Source organism: Dipodomys merriami, unplaced genomic scaffold (genome assembly GCF_024711535.1).
Source record: "Dipodomys merriami isolate MVZ:Mamm:240054 unplaced genomic scaffold, mDipMer1.0.p SCAF_26, whole genome shotgun sequence".
Taxonomy (NCBI): domain Eukaryota; kingdom Metazoa; phylum Chordata; class Mammalia; order Rodentia; family Heteromyidae; genus Dipodomys; species Dipodomys merriami.
Window position 1 is genome coordinate 6,998,790 of NW_027204048.1, and position 23,667 is coordinate 7,022,456.

Genomic DNA, 23,667 nt, shown 5'->3' on the forward strand with positions numbered 1-23,667 from the left:
TGGGAGCTCCTCTCCCAAGGAAGGAGGGCTCAGGGAAGACAATAAGTTCTCTGCAGCAAGAGGGAGTGTGGCTAGACAGCAGGAGTAAGGACTTTCTGCAGCTGAACAGTAGCTTGAATGCCATACTTCTGATGGGGGTAGTGGGGATCACCTTAGTTCCATCCTCAGCTCTGGGGAAAAAAAAAAAAACAAAACTCTAACTGGGTGCCATGGCTTACACCTGTAGTCCTGGCTGCTCAGAAGTTTGAGATCTGAGGATTGCAGTTAAAAGCCTGGGCCTGGGTGCTGTCCCTCAGCTCTTCAGCTCCAGACAAGAGCTCTACCACTTGAGCCACAGCGCCACTTCCGGTTTCTGGCGGGGGGGGGGGGGGGGGGGGGGGGTGGTTAATTGGAGATAAAGGTTTCATGGACTTTCCTGCCCGGGTTGGCTACGAACCATGATCCTCAAATCTCAGCCTCCTGAGTAGCTAGGATTACAGGAGTAAGCCACCCTGGCGCCCTGCTCATGAAACTCTTATTACATACTTTTTTTTTGGGGGGGGGGGTCGATTGTGGGGCTTGAACTGTGGGCCTGGGTGCTGTCCCTCAGCTCTTTAGCTCAAGGCTAGTGCTCTATCACTTGAGCCACAGTGCCACTTCCAGCTTTTTGTGCTTATGTGGTACTGAGGAATCGAACCCAGGGCTTCATGTATGCAAGGCAAGCTCACTACCACTGAACCACCTTCTCAGCCCCCTCATGAAACTTATTTTTTTGTCGGTCATGGGGCTTGAACTCTGGGCTTGGGCGATATCCTTGCGCTCTTCAGCTCAAGGTGAGAGCTCTACTGCTTAAGGTTTTCTAGTGTTTGTTTTTTTTTTTTTTTTTAATTGGAGATAAGAGTCTCACGGACTTTCCTGCCCAAGCTGGCTTTGAATTGCCATCCTCAGCTCTCAGCCTCCTGAGTAGCTAGGATTGATTACAGGCGTGAGCCACTGGCACCCGGCTTCATGAAACTGTTATTGCCAATGCATTTCTAAAAAGTTGGAAGTTGTATCTCAAAGGTGGAGTGCTAGCCATGAGCAAATAAGCTCAGCACCCATGCCCTCAGTTCAAACCCCAGGACTGGCACAAAAACAAGGAACAAAAAAAAAACAGCTTTCTGTCGCTCTCTGTCTCTGTCTCTGTCTCTCTCTCTCTCTCTCCCTATGTATGTATGTATATGTGTACATATATTTCAATCAAGTAAATGAAATGTTACCCCAGGTGCAGCTGGTTTGATCCTGTGTGAAAAGGGTCCATCTGTTCAGGAGCAAGGGCCCTACAAAAACCCTAAAGATGTTCATTGTGTTATTGTTTCAAGAAACAGGTAGAAATGACCAGTGGGATACTGATGAAACAAACCCATGCTCTGCCCTTGCTGGCAGACAGCCTGGCTGGGGAACCAGCTCTGGGTAGAAATAACTACAGTGTATTCACTGCTTGCAGGAGTAGAGGAGGGAATGACTAATGGGGTGGAGAGGCTTCCCAAAGCTGGAGGGTGTTTGTGGTGGGGAGGGGAGGAGTACAAGGCTAAAAGTTCGGGGAGTGACTTCTGAGGAAGAGAAGGGAAGGCTTCTGAGACCCCACCATAAAACAGCTCAGGTGAGACTTTCGGTAGGGAATTCCTAGGACCCCACCCACAAACAGCAGCCTGGCCACCTGCTGATAGGTCTTTTTTCTTCAATGAACTAATGTTAAAGGGCTCCTTGACCTTGATGGAGCTGCTTCTCCATTAAACAGGAAGTTCTCAGAACCAAGTTTCTAAAGACCTGGGAATGTAGCAGTGAGCAAATCCATTTAAAGCAAGCAGTCTGGGGCTGGGAAGGTGGCTCAAGTGGTAGAGTGCTAGCCTTGAGCTGAAGAGCTGAGGGACAGCACCCAGGCCCAGAGTTCAGGCCCCACCACAGACAAAAATCAAATAAAATAAGCAATAAATAAAATAGCTCAGTGTTACAATGAGATGTGTCCTCAAATGATACCAGGTAGATGGGAAATGTGAGGTAAGAGAAGGAAGAGAGAAAACGTGGACAGTTTCAGGGGACAGAGACTTCCACCTGGGAAGCTGAAGCAGTCAGAGGTATTTATTTGTTCTGCGGGTCCTGGGGCTTAAACTCAGTGTTTGGGCACTGCTCTTTTTTTGGGGGGGAGGGTCCGGTTGTGGGGCCTGAACTCTGGGCCTGGGTGCTGTCCCTCAGCTCTTCAGCTCAAAGCTAGCGCTCTACCACTTGAGCCACAGCACCACTTCCAACTTTTTTCTTTTTTGCTTATGTGGTGCTGAGGATTCGAACCCAGGGCCTCATGCATGCAAGGCAAGTGCTCTACCTCTGAGCCACCTTCCCAATCCCTGGGCACTGTTCTTGAGCTTCTCTGTGCTCAAGACAAGTGCTCTACCACTTGAGCCACAGCACCACTTCTGGCTTTTTCTGTTTATATACTGAAGAATCAAACCCAGGGTTTTCATGCATGCTAGGCAAGCCCTCTACCACTAAGCTACATTCTCAGCCCCAAGGAGTCAGAGCTGTTGTCTGGGCTGAACTTGAAGCATGGTTAGATTCTGCCTGTGGAGGAGAAGAGCACAAGGACCTGATAAAACAAGGAGGCACAGAACATGGTGAACTTGAACTATGCTGTTCTTGGTGGTGCTGAGAGCCCAGACCCTGCCAGATAAACAACCTTGAGAATCAAATGCAGAATCTCATAGTTGTCCACAGAAGGAAACCAGCTGGTTGTTAAAAAAATCACTGGGCGGGGCTGGGAAGGTGGCTCAGTGGTAGAGCGCTTGCCTTGCATGCTCCAGGCCCTGGGTTCAATTCCTCAGCACCACATAAGCAAAAAGAAAAAAAAAAAAGCCGGAAGTGGCGCTGTGGCTCAAGTGGTAGAGCGCTAGCCTTGAGCTGAAGAGCTGAGGGACAGCGCCCAGGCCCAGAGTTCAGGCCCCACGACTGGACCAAAAAAAAAAAAAAATCACTGGGCACTGGTGGCTCACACCTGTAATCCTAACTACTAAGGAGACTGAGATCTGAGGATCGAGGTTCAAAGCCAGCCCGGGCAGGAGAGACCCGTGAGACTCCTATCTCCAATAAACCTCCAGAAAACCGGAAGTGGCACTGTAGCTCAAGTGGTAGAGTGCTAGCCTTGAGCTGAAGAGCTGAGGGACAGCGCCCAGGCCCAGAGTTCAAGCCCCACGGCCGACAAAAAAAAAAAAAAAAAAAAAAAAAAAAAAAACAGAAATAAGCAATCATACGTTTTTTAACTAATTTGGAGGGGTGGGGAGTGCAAGCCAGCGCTTTGGAGTGTTCTGCTGAGCTAAGCCCTACTCCCTTTGGTCAAGGCCCTGTGTTTTCACAAAGACCAGAAAGGCAGTGGTCACATGAGATTCAGAAATGATTCTTTTAGCCAGCTGTTCATTAATTTGATCCCTTAGGGAATTAACTTAGGACAAACCAACTCCTGGTTCACTCCAGGAGCATTCCCCCCCCCCCCTCCCCGCACGCAGCTCTGGCTAACTTCTGGGCTTGGATTTCAGCTCAGCCACTTCCTGCCCAGGGATCTTTGGGCAGATGATTTAGTTGTTCCAGGTCGTTTCTCATCAGTAGAATGGGAGTGACATGGAGAAATGGTTATGTGTTTTAAGTTAAGGAGATAGTATAAGAATTTAAACACAGAGCCAATATTTCTTTTGTTTATGGATTCATTCATATATGATGATACCTTGCTGCAGATTCACCCACCTCAACTGCCAGTGCTGGGATTAAGGCATGCACACAGGCTTGCCCATAGGTGTGTTTAAGAGAAATGAGAGGGAGATTTAGATATAGAGACAAAGGAAACAGGGAAGGAAGCCAAGTGAAGGAAACAGGCCTGGGGTACAGCAACATGACCAAGGACGGCAAAGACAGCTAGTTGTACTAGGAGCTTTAGGAGAGGCAGGAAGCCATGCTTTCCTATAGGCTTCAGAAAGAGTAAGAACACCTTGACTTTACCATCTGTTAACTATAACAATACATTTTTGTTGCCTTAAGCCACATCAACATAAATCTGTGTTTGCAGAAGTTTATTAAAGCAACCCTTGGAAACTGATAGAGATGTGAACAATCTGTACTTTTAATTCCAAAAAAAATTGCTTGAGAAATTGAAGATCTCAATAAAAGAGTATTACAATGTAGCTTTCATGCAGAGTCCTCCTGCCTTAGCCTCCCCAGTTCTGGGATTACAGGTACATGCCAACTATGCCCTGCTTCAATAGTCTTAAATGTCAGTTCTCTCTTACTTGAGCTATAAATGTAATGCAAACCTAGTTAAATCCTTGCAGAGGGGCTGGGAAGGTGGCTCAGTGGTAGAGTGCTTGCCTTGCATACATGAAGCCCTGGGTTGATTCCTCAGCACCACATAAGCAGAAAAAAAGCTGGAAGTATCCCTGTGGCTCAAGTGGTAGAGCACTAGCCTTGAGCTGAAGAGCTGAGGGACAGCGCCCATAGAGTTAAGGCCCATGACTGACAAAAAAATTCCTAGCAGATTTATTTTCATAGTATCTGACAGCTGACTCCAATATTCACATGTAAATACAAATAATGCTAAAACAACACTGAAAAAGAAGTTGAAAAGATAACACAAGAATTATTATAAATGACAGTATTCAAAACAGCATGAGATTGACATAAAATTAGATAATTGCTTTGATCATATAAAATGATATTTATGGAAATGAACTCCAGGAAATGAAACAAGAGGGTTTTTCTTTGTTGTTGTCATTGCTTTATTCCACAATGTGCACTCCTGTTTGCAGACTGCTAACCTCATTCTCATTCAGTTTCTTAAGAAGGGTTTCGCACCTGAGACACCAGCTAAAGACTCCAGAGACTTACTTCTCCTTCAGGACCCCACTGCTTACATCTGCTCAAGTGGCCTACTGAAGCCCAGTTCTGAGGCTTCTTTGGAAGATAGGAGAGGAATGGAATCAGGTCACATAGCCAATGTGGGTGAGCTCATAGCAGCTGATGGAGAAGACTGGGAAGCAATCACCTTTACTACAGTGTTCCTAAATCCCAGGAAAGACTGTTAGATGTTCCTGTTCCCAGGATCCCATGAGAACTGGGGATTCAGATACCTGAATCAGCCTGGAGTCAACCTGATGCTGAAGTTCAGCTAGACTCCTAAGGGCCAACTGGAAGGTTGAGAATGATATAGTGGAGAGGTGGGAGTTTCTCAGACCCACAGGGCACGTCCCTGGCCCCATCCCTCCAACATTGTTGCCAAATTTAACTTTTCACCCTCAAATCAGCTGGCGTTTTGTGACTATAAGTTCAACAAATAATTGCTTGATATTTAGATCCTCTCGCCCTTTCCCTCTCCCTCCTCACCCTCCGTCTTTAGTCCCTCCCCCAGCTTAGGACTCGATGGGGGAAGCTGTGGGGAGGTGGACTTGGGCTGGAATTTGAACTCAACTCCTCCAACTTGCTCGGTTCTGCGCTGAGCTGTGCCCTCAGGAAGGTCCTTCACCTTACATCAGGCCCCAGTCTACGCCCACCTCCGTGTGAGTGTGCATGTGTGTATGAGACGTGGATTTGCTATGTACCCCAGGCTGAGATCCTCACGCCTGAGCCTCCTAGGTACGCACCACCACGCCGGTGACATTTCTCACACTCATTTCTTTTTCCTAGATGTTTCTGTAAGCTACAGAAGTGCCTGGAATGAGTTTGTTGGATGAACAAAAGAGCGGGCGTACCATTTATTGCACCTTGTGGATCGTGTGACTTCACCCATGGCCTAGGTCTTCGGAGCCACCAGAGCTGATTTAGCGCCTCAGCCTGGTAGCCTGGGCCTGGGGCTCGGCCAGAGGCGGCCCCGCCCACAGCCGGGATTGGAGGTCTGGGGAAACACCCACCTTCCTGTGCCGCTTGGATTGGTTCAGGTGCCACAAGGAGGCGGATCTAGTGGCAGTGACGTCACTCCGGCCAGAAAAGCCCGGCGCGCTCGGGGCTGGAAACTGCGTGCACCGTGAGCCTGGTAAGTGCGAGGTGTCCGCGCGGGCCGGACCGGGTGGAGAGCCAGGGACGCGGCGGGATTACTGGGAGGCTGGACGTGCACGGGCTGGGCGAGACCCTCAGGAGCGCCTGGGACAGAGGCTGGCGGGACCGGAGGAACGGGGACGGGGCCGGGAGGACCGAGATTATTGGGAGGCAGGACGTGCACGGGCTGGACGGGACTGGGACAGGACCGGGGGACCGGGAGGAGCGCCAGGAACGGAGCCGGATGGGACCGAGAGGACCGGGAGGAGGAACAGGGACACGGCCGAGAGGATCGAGAGGAGGGGCAGGGACAGGACCGGGTGGGGGGACGGGGACAGGACCGGGGGAGGGACGGGGACAGGACCGGGGGAGGGACAGGGACAGGACCGGAAGGACGGGGAGGAGGAACAAGGGCAAGGCCGAGAGGACCGGGAGGAGGGACGGGGACAGGACTGGGAGAACCTGGAGGAGCGCCGGGGACCGGGCCCGTGGCGGCGCTCGGTCGGGCTCGGAGCTCCGAGCTGCCCCTCGAGCCCCGGGATCGCGCGGGCCGAGGTCCTCATTCGGGCTTTGTCCTCCAGACCCGGCAGACCGAGGCTCCGGACGAGAAGAACTGCCCGACATGGCCTCGGAGGTGAGTGGGAGCGCTGGGGCTCCGTCCGGTCCTCGCCGGCGCCGGCGGCCGGGGCTCACGTGCGCCCGCGCTGCCGGCGCCCCTGGGAGGCCGGGGCTGAAAACGCACCCGCCACGGCGGGGCTGACCCGCGGGACCCGCCAGGGCGCGGCGGGGAATGATGCCGCCCCCTCCTCCAGACCCTCCAACAATTGCCCCCACGCAGAAAAAGTGACAGGAGTACCAGGCGTGGGCCTCCGCGAGCCTCCGTGGATCTCTTTAGCAAGGGGCATTGCCTGCCTCTATCTGCAAGGCCCTCGGTCGTGAGCTCACCGCCCTTTGCTTGATGCTGGCGAGGTGAACCAGGGGCCTGCGAGCGGTTTCCGCTTTCCAGGCCTTTCTGGCCCCTATTAGCTCTCCAGACACTTGCTCTCCTTCCGTTCAGCAGAATAAATGAATTAAGAACGTTTTTTCATGGTGAAGAGCTTTGAGCCCAGCCTGGACTTTGGAGCCAAACAGACGAGCTCTTTGGACATCTTTTGCTCATTTGTAAATCAAGGAAAGGGTCGCAGCACCCAGCTCACAGGAGGGCGTATTTCATATGCTGAATCCTACAAGCCAAGCCACAGCTAAATTGTGCCTGCTAAACTAACTGTTCTGTTAACTCAGTGGTGTTTGCCTCCCTGTCCTGAAGCCATTCTGGATCAGACACCTCTTGTCTGAGAGATGCGTTCACTCTCCCCAAGTAGGCTTTTTCCCTTCTTCAGTGCCCTGTTGGAGGTGCCTTTTAGATACTGAAGGGAGGGGTCAGAGGGAGCTTGGTCCTAGAGTATGGAGGAAGCACAGTGGTCTGGTTGCAGTAGTGCTTGTTTATCAGTTATTACTAACAAGCCAGGTCCAACAGCTTACTAAGAGAGACAGTGCCTAGCTCTTTCCTGGGCACCCCCTCCAGGCTGGCTTCCAATTCTGACTAGCTGGAGTTGGTCCCCAAGCTGGTATCAAGCCCACAGCTCCACCTGGTGCTCTGTAGAGATGAATCTGGGTTAGGGAGCTGAGGGGTTGAGGCATCCCATCACTACACAGAGAGGGGTGGAGGCTGCCTCTGCTGGTTGGAGTCCTTTGGCAGCCAGAGCTGATGAGCACTGAGGGGTCAGAGGTCATCTCAGGCTGGTGCTTGAGCATGGTAGAGGTCTATGGAGTCCCCATAGGGATCAGAAGAGGAAGTAAAGCCCACCTTAGCTTCTCCCTTCATTACAGCTACATCTTCCAAGCCCTCACACCACGTGAAAGTACTGTGCGTTCACTTTGCAAACACCATCTCACTGAGTACTCTATCAGGCCTGTTAGATGACAGTTTCATTCCTGCTTTACACAAAGACAGAGACAGACTGCTGTTTGGAGAAGTCATATGATAACATGCTATATAATGCCATACATCACCGTGTTTGTATCTATGATGGCCCAAGGCTCAGGTGTTCACAGACATTCAGGGCGTTATAGGGCAGTGGAGGACATGCATACCATGTGGCCTTTCTAGAACTCCCTCTACATAAAGGAAGCCATGCTTTCCTCCCCTGGTTTACTATCCTGGCCCTTGGCACTCCATGCCTTCAGCCTGCTCCACACGTGCTGTACCCCTCCCCCTTCTGCCCTATACCCTGGCCTATGCCCTCTTTCAAAACACAGCTGTCTCTGCCCTTGGTTCTGCCCCTTTCCTCTGCCCTTGTCTCTGTCCTATCCCTCTGTCCTCGGCTCCTGGGGGTGACTTCCTAGAAGGGCAGTGATTACTGGGGTGAGTGCTTTCCAGAGGCAGAGTGGTGGGAGGTGACATGTTAGCCTCCCCACCAAGCTGTGGGGAGAGATACAGCTACCTGAAGGTGACCCTCACCTGCCTCTTTATCCCCATGGTGGATGGTCAGGACCCCAAAGGCAGGCAGAGAGGGTATAATAGAAAATAGATTCTGATCTGGCTGTCAATCATTTGCTCCAGCTCAACCCATTGCCCCACCCCTGGTCACATGGAGATTACTCTGCACCAGAGGACTTTTGGCTGGGAGCTATGAGGCTAAGCTGCATAACTCTTTGTGCCTTGGGTCCCCTGACTCGGTAGCAGGATGGTATTGGCACCTACCTCAGAGGGTTGCTGCCAGTGCCTAGCACACAGTGAGAAAGGAATAGATGCTAGCTAATACATTTATAGGTATTATTCTCATTGGACACGGGGTTTTCTTAAACCCCTGGTTGTGATGCCAGCTATTCAGAAGGACATGGTAAGATGAAGGTTTGAAGCCAGCCCAGCCAAGAAAAAGAAGCCTGGTTCTCAACAAATAAGACAATTGTAGTAGTACAAGCTTATAATCCTGGCTCTTCATGTGACAAAGGGAGAAGGAGTGTGATCCAAGTCTAGCCATAGCAAAAAGTGGGAGTCCTAGCTGAGATCAAATGAAAAAGGACTGGAAGTATGGCTCAAATGGCAGAGAGTTTGCTTAGCAAGCATGAGGCTCTGAGTTCAAACTCAGGTGCTTCAAAACAGAAACAAAACAAACAAACAAAAAGCTCTCAGGGGCTGGGAAGGTGGCTCAGTGGTAGAGCACTTGCCTTGCATGCCTGAGGCCCTGGGTTTGATTCCTCAGCACCACATAAGCAAAAAGAAAAAAGCCGGAAGTGGCGCTGTGGCTCAAGTGGTAGAGCGCTAGCTTTGAGCTGAAGAGCTGAGGGACAGCGCCCAGGCTCAGAGTTCAGGCCCCACAACCGGACCCAAAAAAAAAAAAAAACTCTCAGGTTCCAGGATCACTTCTCCCTTTGGTCAGTGACAAGAAAGGTCCACAGATTTCTGTTATAGTCCCGGGCATGCCAGCATCTTCCCGGGGTCATGCTCTGCAGCGGGAAAGAATGCTGCCCAGAAACCTGCCCATGACCCCATCCACTGCTTCCTGGTGCCCTTTTTGAGAGGCTCTGTTCTGTAGGGTGTGGAGGTGACTGATGGTGCCTGCTCTCTCTCTGCAGAGCGGGAAGCTGTGGGGCGGCCGGTTTGTGGGTGCAGTGGACCCCATCATGGAGAAATTCAACTCGTCTATCACCTATGACCGGCACCTGTGGGAGGTGGATGTGCAAGGCAGCAAGGCCTACAGCAGGGGCCTGGAGAAGGCCGGGCTCCTCACCAAGGCAGAGATGGACCAGATCCTGAGTGGCCTGGACAAGGTATTTTCCAAGACCAGAGTCCCTCCTTAGAGCCCCTTCCTGTGGCACCAGGCCCCCACCCAATCCCTGTGCACAGGACCCTGAGCTGGCATCTCACTGTATGGTAATTACACAGTCCGAGAGGATCTCTGTAGTCATTACACAGCCACGGGTGGTCTTACCATGTGATGTGGTATCATCTTTCCCCATCAGGTGGGCAAGGGACTGGGGGACAGGATTCAGCTCTGCACAAGGACCATTGGCCATCTAGAAGAGAGGAGGAAGCAAGCAGGGTCCTCTTAGTTTAATAATTCCTGTCCATTTGGTCCCCTGGGTTTGTTGCTCCTTGCTATAGGTGGCTGAAGAGTGGGCCCAAGGCATCTTCAGACTGAACCCCAATGATGAGGACATCCACACGGCCAATGAGCGGCGCCTAAAGGTAGGGTGCCCCTTCTGCCCTCAGCCACTTTGGTTCCCTTCCTCATTGTCAGAGAGTGGGCAGAGCAGAAACAGGAGACCTTGGCAGGACCAGGGATTACGCAGTGAGGGAGGGCAGCCAGCCTGGGACGATGCTCTGTGCTGTGAGCTCTAGCCACTCCCTAAGCCTTTGCCTCCCTTCACTCCCAGGAGCTCATTGGAGAAACCGCTGGGAAGTTGCACACAGGACGAAGCCGGAATGACCAGGTGCCACCAGCCCCTCTGAGCCCCACCAAGTGGCTTCCAGTCATGGAGCCAGATGGTGCAGGGCCCCCAGAGCCCAGGAAAGCAACTCTGCCTCACTGAGTGCCGTGCCTTTTCTCCACAGGTGGTCACGGACCTCAGGCTGTGGATGAGGCAGACCTGCTCCAAGCTCTCTGCTCTCCTCTGGGCACTCATCAGAACCATGGTGGATCGTGCAGAGGCGTGAGTCCTGAGATGGGCAGGTGGCAGGGAGGGCTGAGCTGCTAGGACTTGTGGGTCTTGAACTTTTCTGCATGGGCTGGCCTCAAACTACAATCCTACTTTCAATCTCCCAAGCAGCTAGGGCTACAGGCATGAGCACTACACTTTATTCTATCTTGGGGTCCTTAGGAGCTCCATAAATACAGCCTTATTCACAAATATAGCCTTATTACCAGGTGGTCCCCACACAAGCCTCCTCCTCTGTTTGGGCCCCACTTAGAGCTACCAACAGGCTCTGCCCAGGCTAAGGAAAACTTTCTCTCTCCACAGTCCATCCCCAGACCTCACTGTCCCATTCTTCCTGTTTGTCCATAGGAGAGCACCCAGTCCCTTGTGCAGGCAGTCTGACAGCATTGCCTTGCTATTCACTGGGAAGGCCCAGGCAAACACAGTTAGGACTCACCTAAGCCTCTACTTGAGGCCCAGCTGGACCCAGCCCCCATGTGTCTGTCCTATTCCTTCTTGCCCTATAGAGAGCGTGACATCCTCTTTCCTGGCTACACACACCTGCAGAGAGCTCAGCCCATCCGCTGGAGCCATTGGATTCTGAGGTGAGCAGGTGTAATTCAGGGCAGCGCAGGGGCCAGGGCAGCAGGAGGCCAGGCCCTGGGCAGCCCTCACCTCCAGCCCTGGCTTTTCCCAGCCATGCTGTGGCACTCACCCGAGACTCTGAGCGGCTGCTGGAGGTGCAGAAGCGGATCAACGTCCTGCCCCTGGGAAGGTAAGCAGGGCCTCAAGGTGGGGGGGCACTCTCACGGTGCACATGGCCTTGAGAGTGGAGAGCAAGGGAGATGCTGAAAGAAGGAAAGCTGGTGATTAGCCAGGACACGCTGTATGGGCCTCTAGGTCTCATTAGCCAAGCTAATGAATGTGTCTGAGCAGAACAAAAGCTCACTGGAGACATGGCTCAAGTGGTAAAACAGCAGACCTGAGTGGAAAAAGCTGAGCAAAAGCGTGAGGCCCTGTGCTCAGTCCCCAGTACTATTTCAGAAAACAAAGGCTCTCCAAGGAGGCTCCCAGAGAGCCCAGCCAGGGCCCACAGCCACCCTGTTCTCTACATGTGGAAGGTTCTGGTGCCTAAGATGGTGGGGCCAGGGAGAGCACCATAGCCCTGGCAAGTAAGGCTGGGTTCTGGGTATGCACGTGTGGTATGCCAAGCCTGCCTGCCAAGACGTCTGGTCACCATGAGTCTTCCGTTTTGACAGTGGGGCCATTGCTGGCAACCCCCTGGGTGTGGACCGGGAGCTGCTCCGAGCAGGTGAGGTAACCTTCCATCCTCCCTAAGGAGGACTTCCAGGTCCCACAGACTCACACAGCACAAGAAGGGGTGGGTCGTTGGTTCACTAGCTGTGATCCCAGGCTTGTCCATGGCCAGGGAAACTGGGGGCTTATGCTGCCCTCTTGGGACCTGTGCAGAGATTCCTTGCCCACCTCCTTGCCCTCCAAGCCAGACCTCTTCTCTCCTCACTTCCAGAACTAAACTTTGGGGCCATCACGCTCAACAGCATGGACGCCACCAGTGAGCGAGACTTTGTGGGTGAGTTTTGGAAGCCAGCTCACTGTCTCCAAGATGGCCTCTGCTTTGTCCCTGGCCCCAGCTTCTCTCCAGCCTCTTCCTGCCACCACAGGGTCTACCCTCAGTTTCTCCAGGCTGGTTGTGGAACCAGTGAAGACCTGATGGCCCCAGAGCTTTGTGTCTCTCCCCTTTCTTTCAAGCTGAGTTCCTGTTCTGGGCCTCCCTGTGCATGACGCACCTCAGCAGGGTGGCGGAGGACCTCATCCTCTACGGCACCAAGGAATTCAGCTTTGTGCAGCTTTCAGATGCCTACAGGTAAGGCCGGGGCTGCCACATGGCCTGCTCACCATTGCACCTGTTGTGTGACTCTTTTCCTCCCCACTCCACCCATGCCCAGACCCGAACCTGCCCTTCCAGCGGACCAGCTGAGGGCCAGCAAGGCTTCATTCCCAGCCTCTCTGTCCCCAGCACAGGAAGCAGCCTGATGCCCCAGAAAAAAAACCCAGACAGCCTAGAGCTGATCAGGAGCAAGGCAGGGCGAGTGTTTGGACGGGTAAGTGGGCTGACCCAGCAGGCCCTGAAGGGACTAGAACAGCTCTTGGGTCCCAGCTCCTGAGCCTCATTCTTCCTGCAGTGTGCTGGGCTCCTGATGACCCTCAAGGGACTACCTAGTACCTACAACAAGGACCTACAGGTATAAGTCTGCGGGGCAGGGAAGGACCTCCTGTCTCCCTGCCAAACAGCAGTCAGTGCTTAGGAGTCTAGCTCACCTTGGCAGGGACTCAGCCATTCTCCTATCTTTGTCTCAAACCCTGGTCTCCCTATGGGCTTGCTACTATTCCTTGATGTGGGTGTATGAGGCACTCAATGTACCCTGGGATGCAGTGAAGCATTCCCACAGAGACATGAGGAGGCAGTGGGGAGTCCCGGGAGGCAATGGGGCATTCCCCCAGAGACAGGGTTGCTGGGCTTCACTGTCTGACATGTGCCTCACAGGAGGACAAGGAAGCTGTGTTTGAAGTGTCAGACACCATGAGTGCAGTCCTGCAGGTGGCCACTGGCGTCATCTCTACACTGCAGGTAAGATCCACCTCACCCGGCTCTTCTCCCCAGATCTCTAGATCCAGGACGGGTTTACTGGGAGAAGGTCCTGAGAGGAGGCCAGGGAGGCTGGAAAGCATTTGGTGCCACAAGTTGCTGCAATAGAATAGATGTGTGGATGTACATCAGTACAGTAGATGTGGATCGATGTCAATATGGTAGATGTGGATGGGCAGACTCAGAGCTCCAGGTCCATCAATCCATTGCAAAGTAGTTCAGGAGACATCTCTAAAGTACAAATTCTCCAAGTATGGTCCCCGACTCACAGCTTCAGCCTCACCTCAGAACCTGACAGATACACAACCCCAAGTCCCACTCCAGGGCAGTGATCAGATACTGCAGGGCTGGGGCTCAGCAATGTTCTGTTTTGTTTGTGCTAGTACAGATGTTTGAACTCAGAGCCTTGCCTTCTCACCAGCTTTTTTGCTCTCATCTGGTATTCTACCACTTGGCCTATGACTCCATTCCAGAATTTTGGAGGTGAAATCTTGAGGGCTTTCCTGCCTGGGTTGGCTTTGAACCTTGATCCTCCAAATCTCAGCCTCCTGAGTAGCTATGATTACAGACATGAGCCACAGACTTTGCTGCTGTGTTTTGAGATAGGGTCTCATTTCCTGCCCAGGTACTTGAACCACAGTCTGCCTAGGTTAGGCTTCCTGTCATAGCTTCATGACAGATGTAAGCCCAGGCTGGCCTGGAACCTCTGTCCTCCTGATCTCAGCCTGCCTTGCAGCTAGACACAAACCACTGGTGCCCAGCTACCAATTTGTTGTTGTTGCTCTTACCAGAAAATAAACACCAACTTTATGAAAACAATAGCAACAGAAAGGATTTCTAATTACCCAGCAGAAAAAATTAACCTGAAACCAGCACCACCTGGTGAGCATTACAAGATCAAAAGCTCTGGGCTGGGAAGGTGGCTCAGTGGTAGAGTGCTTGCCTTGCATGTCTGAGGTCCTGGGTTCGATTCCTCAGCACCACATAAGCAGCAAAAGCCAGAAGCGGCACTGTGGCTCAAGTGGTAGAGTGCTAACCTTGAGCTGAAGAGCTGAGGGACAGCGCCCAGGCCCAGAGTTCAGGCCTCATGACTGACAGAAAAAAAAAAAAAAAAAAAAAAAAAGATCAAAAGCACACCTAGGGCTGTCAGCAGAGTTGCACAGACATGCTTTCCACATTGTTCCTCAGAGAGAAGGCTGAAAGCGCCTGATTCATGCTTAGGTCTTGGGAGTACAGAGAATAAGAGACTATAACAGTGCGGAGAACAGAGCTTGGTTCTGGAATTCAAGAAAAGCCTATTGCTGGGCACCAGTGGCTCCTTCCTGCAATCCTAGGTACTCAGGGGACTGAGATCTGAGGATCACGGTTCAAAGCCAGCCTGAGCAGGAAAGTCTGTGAGAAGGCTGGGAATTTGGCTTAGTGTTAGAGTACTTGCCTTGCATATAGGAAGCCCTGGGTTTGATTCCTCAGTACCACATACAGAGAAAAAGCCAGAAGTGGCACTGTGGCTCAAGTAGTAGAGTGCTAGCCTTGAGCATAAGAAGTTCAGGGACAGTGCTGAGGCCCTGAGTTCAAGCTTCAGGACTGGCTAAGAAAAAAAAAACATTGAAGACAAAGGCAATACCAGTAGCAGTAATTATGAGAAGTTTCAAGTAGGGAGGCCGGTGGTTAGGAGACCATCCACCCAGGTAGGGGACATACAGGCTAGGGGTGGGGAGCAGGCCCAGAACTTGGCAGCAGCTCCAGTGCTCAGGGTCCCCAGAGCTCATGATTTGCGGGTTGGATCCCCAGATTCATCGTGAGAACATGGCCCAGGCTCTTAGCCCTGACATGCTGGCAACGGACCTTGCCTACTACCTGGTGCGCAAAGGGGTGAGTTTGAGCCTTCCCCCCAGTGGAGGGGTGCCAAGGTGGGGGCATTCCCCTGCCATATGGGGGTTCCCAGGGCAGAACTGAGCAGAGGAAGCCCATGTCAGCCCCACCCCTCGCTCCCCAGATGCCATTCCGCCAGGCTCATGAGGCCTCCGGGAGAGCTGTGTTCATGGCAGAGACCAAGGGAGTGGCCCTCAACCAGCTGTCACTGAAGGACCTACAGACTATCAGGTGCGGATGCTGCCTTCCCTCTGCCCAGCCTGGAAGGGTGTGGGGTCCGGGGCTAGCCTCATCTTCTTCTCTATTCCCAGTCCCCTCTTCTCAGGCGACGTGAGCCTTGTATGGGACTACGGGCACAGTGTGGAGCAGTACAGTGCTCTGGGCGGCACAGCACGCTCCAGTGTTGACTGGCAGATCGGCCAGGTGCGGGCGCTGTTGCAAGCACAGCAATCCTCCATAACCCACAAGCCCATTCCCAAATAAAATGGACCCTACAGGAGATGTGCATTCTTCGTGGTCCAGCCCATCTCCCCACTAGTGAGCTTGGGAAGGGTCTGGCAAGCCAACCTGTGGAGCCACCACAGGTTGAAAGCGGGCACTGCTGGAAAGTGGGGGCTTCTATTAGAGCCTGCGTCTCCAGTCTCACCCACATACCACGGAGCATCGTAGGGACTCCCTGCCTGGGGTGTCATTGAAGTCCTAGGGGAACCAGGCAGTCTTGGTTGACAAGTCAGTGACTAGCCATCCTTCCTTCCTGGCATTCTCTCAGTGCTTAACGCAGCCTTCCCCTGACCACTCATGCACTAGTATCCCAGGGTATCCTATGGGCAAGGCCCATACTAGGGCTGTACACTCCAGAGACGCATGGTGTATTTTGTTGTGGCATTAGTTATTCAGCCAGCATGGGATGCCATACTCAGGTCACATAAGAAGACATAGAGCCTGGTGCTTGTGGCTCACACCTGTAATCCTAGCTACTAAGGAGGCTGAGATCTGAGGATCATGGTTTAAAGCCAGCAGGGGCAGGAAAGTCCATAAGACTAATCACCAGTTAAACTGGTTAACAGGAAAAGCTGGAAGTGGCACTGTGGCTCAAGTGGTGGAGCACTGACCTTGAGCATAAAGAAGCTCAGGGACAGTGCTGAGGCCCTGAGTTCAAGCTCCCTACACAAAAAAACCGTGCTTCTCCACCTAAAGAGTGCCATGCCAGGGCTGGGAAGGTGGCTCAGTGGTAGAGCACTTGCCTTGCAATGCATGAGGTCCTGGGTTCGATTCCTCAGCACCACATAAGCAGAAAAAGCCGGAAGTGGCCCTGTGACTCAAGTGGTAGAGCGCTTGCCTTGAGCTAAAGAGCTGAGGGACAGTGCCAAGGCCCAGAGTTCAGGCCCCACAACCGGCCAAAAAAAAAAAAAAAGAGTGCCATGTTGATCTCGCTTTATATCTACCCATGATATGAGAGACAGGTGTAATGTCCTGAGTGCCCAGTCCCAGCAGCAACAAGGGAGGGATGCTCACAACTCTGCAGTGGGCCAGAGTCCAGGCCCTTTGCATGGTAAGTGTTCATAAGAACCCACAGAGATGCCAGACATCTATACAAGCTCACAGGCTTGCAGAGCAGCGAAGCTCACAGTGTGGTTCCTCCTGTCCTCAACAAGAAACTTCCTAGAAACACTCATTTCAAACTAGACCTCTCTGAGCTGCGGGGCAGGGCCCGGGCCTCCTCTACAAGCCTGGCTGACAGGCGAGCTCTTGATGTTGGGCCTCCTGGGCCTGTAGTGTCTTGTGCTTAGCTAATGGAGGATGGCAACATTATCACCTCCCAGGGACACTGCAAACCACTTCATTCTAACTTGAATCCCCAGGTGCCTCCTGAGGGCACTAGGACAGAAATTCTGATCCTGAGACCATGCCGAAAATTGTGTCTCAGAAATGAAAGATAGCTGAGCACTGGTGGCTCACGACTGTAATCCTAGCTACTCAGGAGCCTGCGAGATCTGAGAATCATGGTTCAAAGCCAGCCGGGATAAGAAAGTCCATGAGACTCTGATCTCCAATAAACCACTCAGAAAACTGGAAGTGGTGCTGTGGCTCACGTGAAGAAAAGAGGGGCTTTCCTCTGCCAACAGCAACGGTGTTATGATGACTGCATAGAATGGGGTGGGCAAGTGGCTGCCATTCCTGCTCTACCTCCACTGATGGGCACACTGCTGCAATGCCTGCCCTAGCTCCACAAATGGGCACACCAAGCTGTATGTGGGAAGTCATTTTCACTCCTGCTACAAGTTCCACCTTTGTCAAGCAATGATGGCTTACATCCTTAGCTCAGGCCATCGCAACACCAAGTCCAAGTCTCCCCTGTCCTCAGCTCCAAAGTGAACCTCTAACTTACGTGTTATCAGTGGAGGTGGATGGCAGGCTTTTGATCACAATGAGGAGGGAATTCTGAGTAGACACTGAGAGCAAGAGCTAGTAATGCAAAAAGTAGATTTATGGAAGGGGAAGTGAGAGTACATGGGGGTGCCGGATAGAGTCCTGCCCCCTGGTCTGGTGCAAAGTCAAAAGCACACCTTGTGGGAGTGGAGAGGGCAGCCCGACTGAGCAGTTGAGAGATACAAGCTCTCCAGTCTTAGATACTCTGTGGCTTTAATGAAGATGTGAACATAATTGCAATGTTTCTTATGTTTCCAAGAATTAAGAGATGGGGGCAGATGGAGGGTCCAGTGGAGTAAGATGTATCCAACTGCAGCTATGAGCCAGGTACCTGCAATCCTAGCTGCTCAGGGGGATGAGATCTGAGGATCACAGTTTGAAGCTAGCCTGGGTAGGAAAGTCCGTTAAACTCTTTTTTTTTTTTTTCACCATTTTTCTCCATTAAATCATCAGAAAATAGGAAGTGGCCTGTGGCTCAAGTGGTAGAGTGCTCACCTTGAACTGAAGAGCTAAGAGACAGCTCCCAGGCCCAGAGTTCAAGGCCCACAACCAACAAAATAGAAAAAGAGAGAAATTGCTGTTCTGTGGTGGGCTCAGACCCAAGTAGGCAGGCCCTAGAGATCAGAGAACTTGACTATGAGAAACTAAATAAAAAATTAAGGCTTTGTATTTTTAGGGTGCTATATTTCCTCCTTTTCATTTCGTTTCCTTTGAAGGGACCTCAAAAGAGCCCCAGACTTGTTTTCTTCAAGGAAAGGAACAGAAAAATGTAACTTTTAGATTTGATGTCATGTCCTGCTTGTTTTGACCAAAATGTATTAACTGCAAAAAAGCTTTCTTTTTTTTTTTTTCTTTTTTTTGGGGGGGTCCGGTCATGGGGCCTGAACTCTGGGCCTGGGTGCTGTCCCTCAGCTCTTCAGCTCAAGGCTAGCGCTCTACCACTTGAGCCACAGCACTTCCAGCTTTTTTTTTTCTTTTTGTTTTTTGTTTATGTGGTGCTGAGGAATCAAACCCAGGGCCTCATGCATGCAAGGCAAGCGCTCTACCACTGAGCCACCTTCCCAGCCTGCAAAAAGCTTTCTTTCGGGCCAGGTGCTGGCGGCTCAAGCCTGTAGTCCTAGCTACTAAGGAGGCTGAGATCTGAGGATCATGATTTAAAGCCAGCTAGGACAGGAAAGCCGTTGAGACTCATTTCCAGTTAAGTACCAAAAAAGGTAGAGCTGCAACTCTAGTAGTAGAGCACTAATCCTGGACAAAAAAAACAGCTCAGGGCCAGTGCCTAGGTTCTGAGTTCAAGCCCCAGGACCTACACAGAAAAACAAAAAATGGAGTGTGGTTCAGTGATGGCACACTGGTCTAGGATTTATGAGGACCTGGGTTCCATGGCTAGCATTACAAAATAATTATAACAAATACATCAATACTTAATTTCAAAACATTAAGAAGCAAACAGAGCCATGTGCCAGTGGCTCACGCCTGTAATCCTAGGTACTCAAGAGGCTGAGATCTGAGGATCACGGTTCAAAGCCAGCCCCAGCAAGAAAGTCTGTGAGACTTTTTTTTTTTGGGGGGGTGGGTCCAGTTGTGGGGCCTAAACTCGGCCTGGGTACTGTCCCTCAGCTCTTCAGCTCAAGGCTAGCACTCTACCACTTGAGCCACAGCGCCACTTCCGGCTTTTTTCTTTTTTCTTATGTGGTGCTGAGGAATCGAACCCAGGGCCTCAGGCATGCAAGGCAAGCGCTCTACCACTGAGCTATCTTCCCAAACCCTGTGAGACTCTTATCTCCAATAAACCACTCAGAAAACCTGAGGTGGTGCTGTGGCTCAAGTGGTAGAGTTCTAGCTTTGAGCTGAAGAGCTGAGGGACAGCACCCAAGCCGAGTTCAAGCCCCACAACCAAAAAAAAAAAAAAGAAGAAGCAGCAAATATCCACATATAATATTTGTTCCAGGGGCTGGGAAGTTGGCTCAGTGAGACTAGCTCAGGCAAAAATGCAAGGCCCTATCCAGAAAGGCCTGAGTGTTTAGCTCAAGTAGAAGAGCACTTGCTTAGCAGGTGTAGGGTCCAGAGTCCATATTCCAGTACTGCCTGAAAATTCATAAAGGAAAAGAAACACCGTAAGAATAATTTGACATGGAGCGCGCATGTGGTTTGGTTTGGTTTTTTAGGTTCCCACCTCTCTGTTAGGCATTATCAGCAATGGCTTTAACCTTGCACAAATTATTTGTCTTAAGTTCTGGATAAGCATCCCCTGAACATGTATCAAAGAACACATCTGGTGGGAGGCATCCTTTGCTCAACAGGACTTCTTGTGAAAGGAGAGCAGATCTCTATCTCTGGGCCCAGCTGAGAACATGGGAACACTGTAACAATAGGAAGGCTTGAGTAAGTCAGATGTTCAGAATGAAGGATAGCCTCCCATGGGAACATTTAAATTCAGGCCCCATTCCTTCCCTACCTTACCTTATTGAAGGAGAACACACACACACACACACCCCTGATGTAAAAGTTGTGTGCATTCATAAACTCCTGCACTTGGCTTTCTGCTTTCTTTGTATTTTTTTGGGGGGGTCCGGTCGTGGGGCCTGAACTCTGGGCCTGGGCGCTGTCCCTTAGCTCTTCAGCTCAAGGCTAGCACTCCACCACTTGAGGTACAGCACCACTTCCGGCTTTTTTCTTACGTGGTGCTGAGGAATCAAACCCAGGGCCTCAGGCATGCAAGGCAAGCGCTCTACCACTGAGCCAACTTCCCAGCCCCGCTTTCCATTTTCTTTAATTCAGACCTAGTCTTGTGTCCCAGCCTGAGTTCTTTTCCATATCAGAAACTCAGGGACTTTAAAGGAGCAAACTCAGTTCTGGCTCTCAGGGAATGTGTTGGTGCCTCACAAATCCCTAGTCACTTAATAACAACAAAGTATTAGCTCTCTTCCCAGATTCTTTGCACTCAGCCCCCCCAATCCCCTTGGAATCACCATAGTGATGTGTTTGTTAGTATCCAGTGATACAGCTGAGCCTGGGGCTGCACAGCCTCCAGTGGGGGCCGCTGCGGGAGGAGGGGAGGGTGGCGGGAGGGGGGCAGACAGCTGTGATAAGTAGGTTTGAGAGGCTGGCACGTTCCAACTCCACCAGACTAAGGAGGAAGGATGAAATCAATCACCAGTGCTACCGATTGAACCTGCACTGCCTAAGCAATGTAGCCTCTACACAAACCCAAAAGGGTACATTTGGAGAGCTTCCAGGTTAGTGATCATGGCAGGGCGCTAGAGGGGGCTGTGCGGAGGTGAGACAGTTCCTTCCCGGTACTTTACCCTGAGCACTTTCCCCTGTAATTTGCCCTGAGCTCCTTCCTCTGTGCTTTGCCCTCAGCACTTTGTCCTGTGCACCTTCCCCTGAACATTGCCCAGACCTCCTTCCCCTATACTTGGCCCTCAGCACCTTTCCTACCAGGCCAATCCTGATCTGTATCCTAAAAGACAAATATAAAGGCTCTCACCTCTACTTAAACAGCAAAAAACCAGAAATGGAGTTGTCACTCAATTGGTAGAACACCAATCTTAAGTGAAAAAAAAAGCCGAGATGGAGACCCTAAGTTCAAACCTCACTGCCTATATGAAAAGAAAGAAGAGAGATGGGCTAGGAATGTGGCTTTGTAAAAGAATCCACTACGAAGAACAAAATCAGGAGCAGGAAGTTTTATTAGAGTGCGTGAACTGACCAGCCAGAGACACAGCACAGACTCAGGAGCTGTAACTGTGACCCTGAACCAGCGATAAGGCTTAGTTTATAAAGGCACAAACTGCAAAGCAAGTGGGGGTTGTACATTCTAGAACATGATAACATGTGCAGCCGCATTTTGAAACAGTTGTTACAAAGATAGTTACACGATGTGCACATCAGGGCGTTGGCACCTTTGAAGCAGGGGGGCAGTTAATCACAGAAAGATGCACAAGTTTAATTTAGGCAGGATATGAGATAAGGCCAAAGTGTGTGTGTGTGAAATACGTTTTATGGTTTCCCATTACTGCATCTCTTTGTTCTAAGGAAAGGGTCAATTTCCTGGCTCAGTTTTCTTGCACACCTCGGGCCTTGACAGTCTAGGAGACCCTTCCTCCCCATAGCTTATGGTAGAATGCTTGCCTAGCATGCTTGAAGCCCTGGGGTGGATTCCTCAGGACCACATACACAAAAAAAGTGGCGCAGTGGCCCAAGTGGTAGAGTGCTAGCCTTAAGCAAAAGAAGCTCAGGAACAGTGCCCAGGCCCAGAGTTCAAGCCCTAGGACTGGCAAAAGGCAAAAAAAAAAAAAAAAGGAGAAAGACAGAGAGAGAGAGAGGCCTCTTGTTACATTAGGCCCCTGGACTTTCGACTTTCTGTCTTCCAGAACTATAAAAATTATGGGCCGGGGGCTGGGAAGTTGGCTTAGAGATACAGTAATTGCCTCACATGCATGAGGCCCTGTGTGCAATTCGTCAGCACCATAATAAGGAGAAAAAAGGCAGAAGTGAGCTGAAGGACAGGGCTCAGACCCAAAGTTCAGCCCCCATGGCCGACCCAAAAAAAAAAAAAGTTACAGGCTGGGAAGGTGGCTCAGTGATAGAGCACTTGCCTTCATACATGAGGCCCTGGGTTTGATCTCTCAGCACCACATAAACAGAAAAAGCTGAGTTGGCACCGTGGCTCAAGTGGTAAGGTGTGTTAGTCTTACGCTGAAGATCTCAGGGATAGTGCCCAAGTCCTGACTTCAAGCCCTACGACCAGCAAAAAGAAAAAACCCAAACCCAAAATTACAACTATTCTTTCCCTATATGTTGTTGGGTTTTTGTGTGTGTGTGTGGGGGGGGGGTTGCTCATTTGATTGCTCTTGTTGTTTTGGTTGGTTGTGGGGCTTGAACTCTAGGCCTGGGCTCTGTCCCTCAGCTCTTCATCTCAAGGCTAGTGCTCTACCACTTGAGCCACAGCGCCACTTCCAGTTTCCTGGGGGTTAATTGGAGATAAGAGTCTCACAGACTTTCCTGCCCAGGCTGTCTTTGAACCATGATCCTCAAATATCAGCCTCCTGAGTAGCTAGGATTACAGGCGTGAGCCACCAGTGCCCGTTTTTCTTTCTTTCTTTTCTTTTTTTAATATAGAGGTTGGAACACATCTGTTAAGCAGGTAATCTCCTTAAAGCACACTCATTTTTAGAAAATGATAAGGATACGAGGTAATGGATATGTTATTTACTAACACAATCATTTCACAATATATACATATTCAAACTTTGCACTATGTTCCATAAATATCTACAAGTATTACATGTCAATCAAAGATGAAAATTTAAATGATACCTTAGACAAAAAACATTAGGGGGACATCCCAGCAGTTGCTCTGATCAGCCAACTAGCCTGAGACTTGTTCTGTCCATGCTGATTCACCTCTTTGTGAGGAATTTTGTGTTGTACACCCTGAAGGATTGACCCCTACCCTGTTTTCTCAGGTGCATACAGATACCAGGCAACCCACCAAAGTACAGCCTACCTGACCTAATGGCTTTTTCATTAGCCTCTGCTTCCTTCCTTAGACCTCATAAAATCCCAGCTCCTGTACCAGCTCTACACAGTCTCCAAGCCCCCAGGAAGGCTGTGTCCCTCGATGCTCTATCTCAATAAACAGTTCTTGCCTGTGGAAGATCAAGTCAGGCCTGTTTTCTTCCTTTCTTTACCATTTTCCTAACACACCCTACCACCAGAGGGCCAGGGGGGCAGCGGGTGCTGGTTTATTGTTTTCTGTCCCACACATCAGAAAGTGTGTACAAAGATGGCAGTAACCTGGGGGAGGGGGGTGGACCTTTCACAGGGGAAGGAGCCGAGCAAGTGTACAACCAACCATTGACCATTGATGGAATCTGCATTGCCCTCATAACCCAACACTGCCCTGAGACTCACAAACCCCACTCCACAAAGCCATTCCTGGAAATCCCCACCCACGAGTGCTTCCTGGAAAAAAAGCCTCC

General features: G+C 51.0%; 1 protein-coding gene across 1 annotated transcript; it reads left to right on the forward strand.

Annotated features, from left to right (window-relative positions):
* The first annotated feature begins 5,837 nt into the window (after window positions 1-5,837).
* On the forward strand, window positions 5,838-15,746 carry Asl (argininosuccinate lyase). The gene is made up of 17 exons (XM_070035619.1): window positions 5,838-6,025; window positions 6,609-6,661; window positions 9,646-9,840; window positions 10,175-10,258; window positions 10,447-10,503; window positions 10,625-10,722; window positions 11,235-11,312; window positions 11,405-11,482; window positions 11,967-12,019; window positions 12,236-12,298; window positions 12,478-12,592; window positions 12,746-12,830; window positions 12,912-12,971; window positions 13,274-13,357; window positions 15,167-15,247; window positions 15,372-15,478; window positions 15,559-15,746. The coding sequence occupies exons 2-17, from the start codon at window positions 6,650-6,652 to the stop codon at window positions 15,728-15,730; spliced, it is 1,422 nt and encodes a 473-aa protein (XP_069891720.1). The 5' UTR covers window positions 5,838-6,025; window positions 6,609-6,649; the 3' UTR covers window positions 15,731-15,746.
* Window positions 15,747-23,667: the final 7,921 nt, after the last annotated feature.

Bases quoted from the DNA above. Each gene is read 5' to 3' on its own strand.
- Asl (XM_070035619.1), top strand. The intron at 11,483-11,966 runs GTAAGCAGGGCC...CCGTTTTGACAG, and splicing joins AACGTCCTGCCCCTGGGAAG to TGGGGCCATTGCTGGCAACC. The intron at 12,020-12,235 runs GTGAGGTAACCT...CCTCACTTCCAG, and splicing joins CCGGGAGCTGCTCCGAGCAG to AACTAAACTTTGGGGCCATC.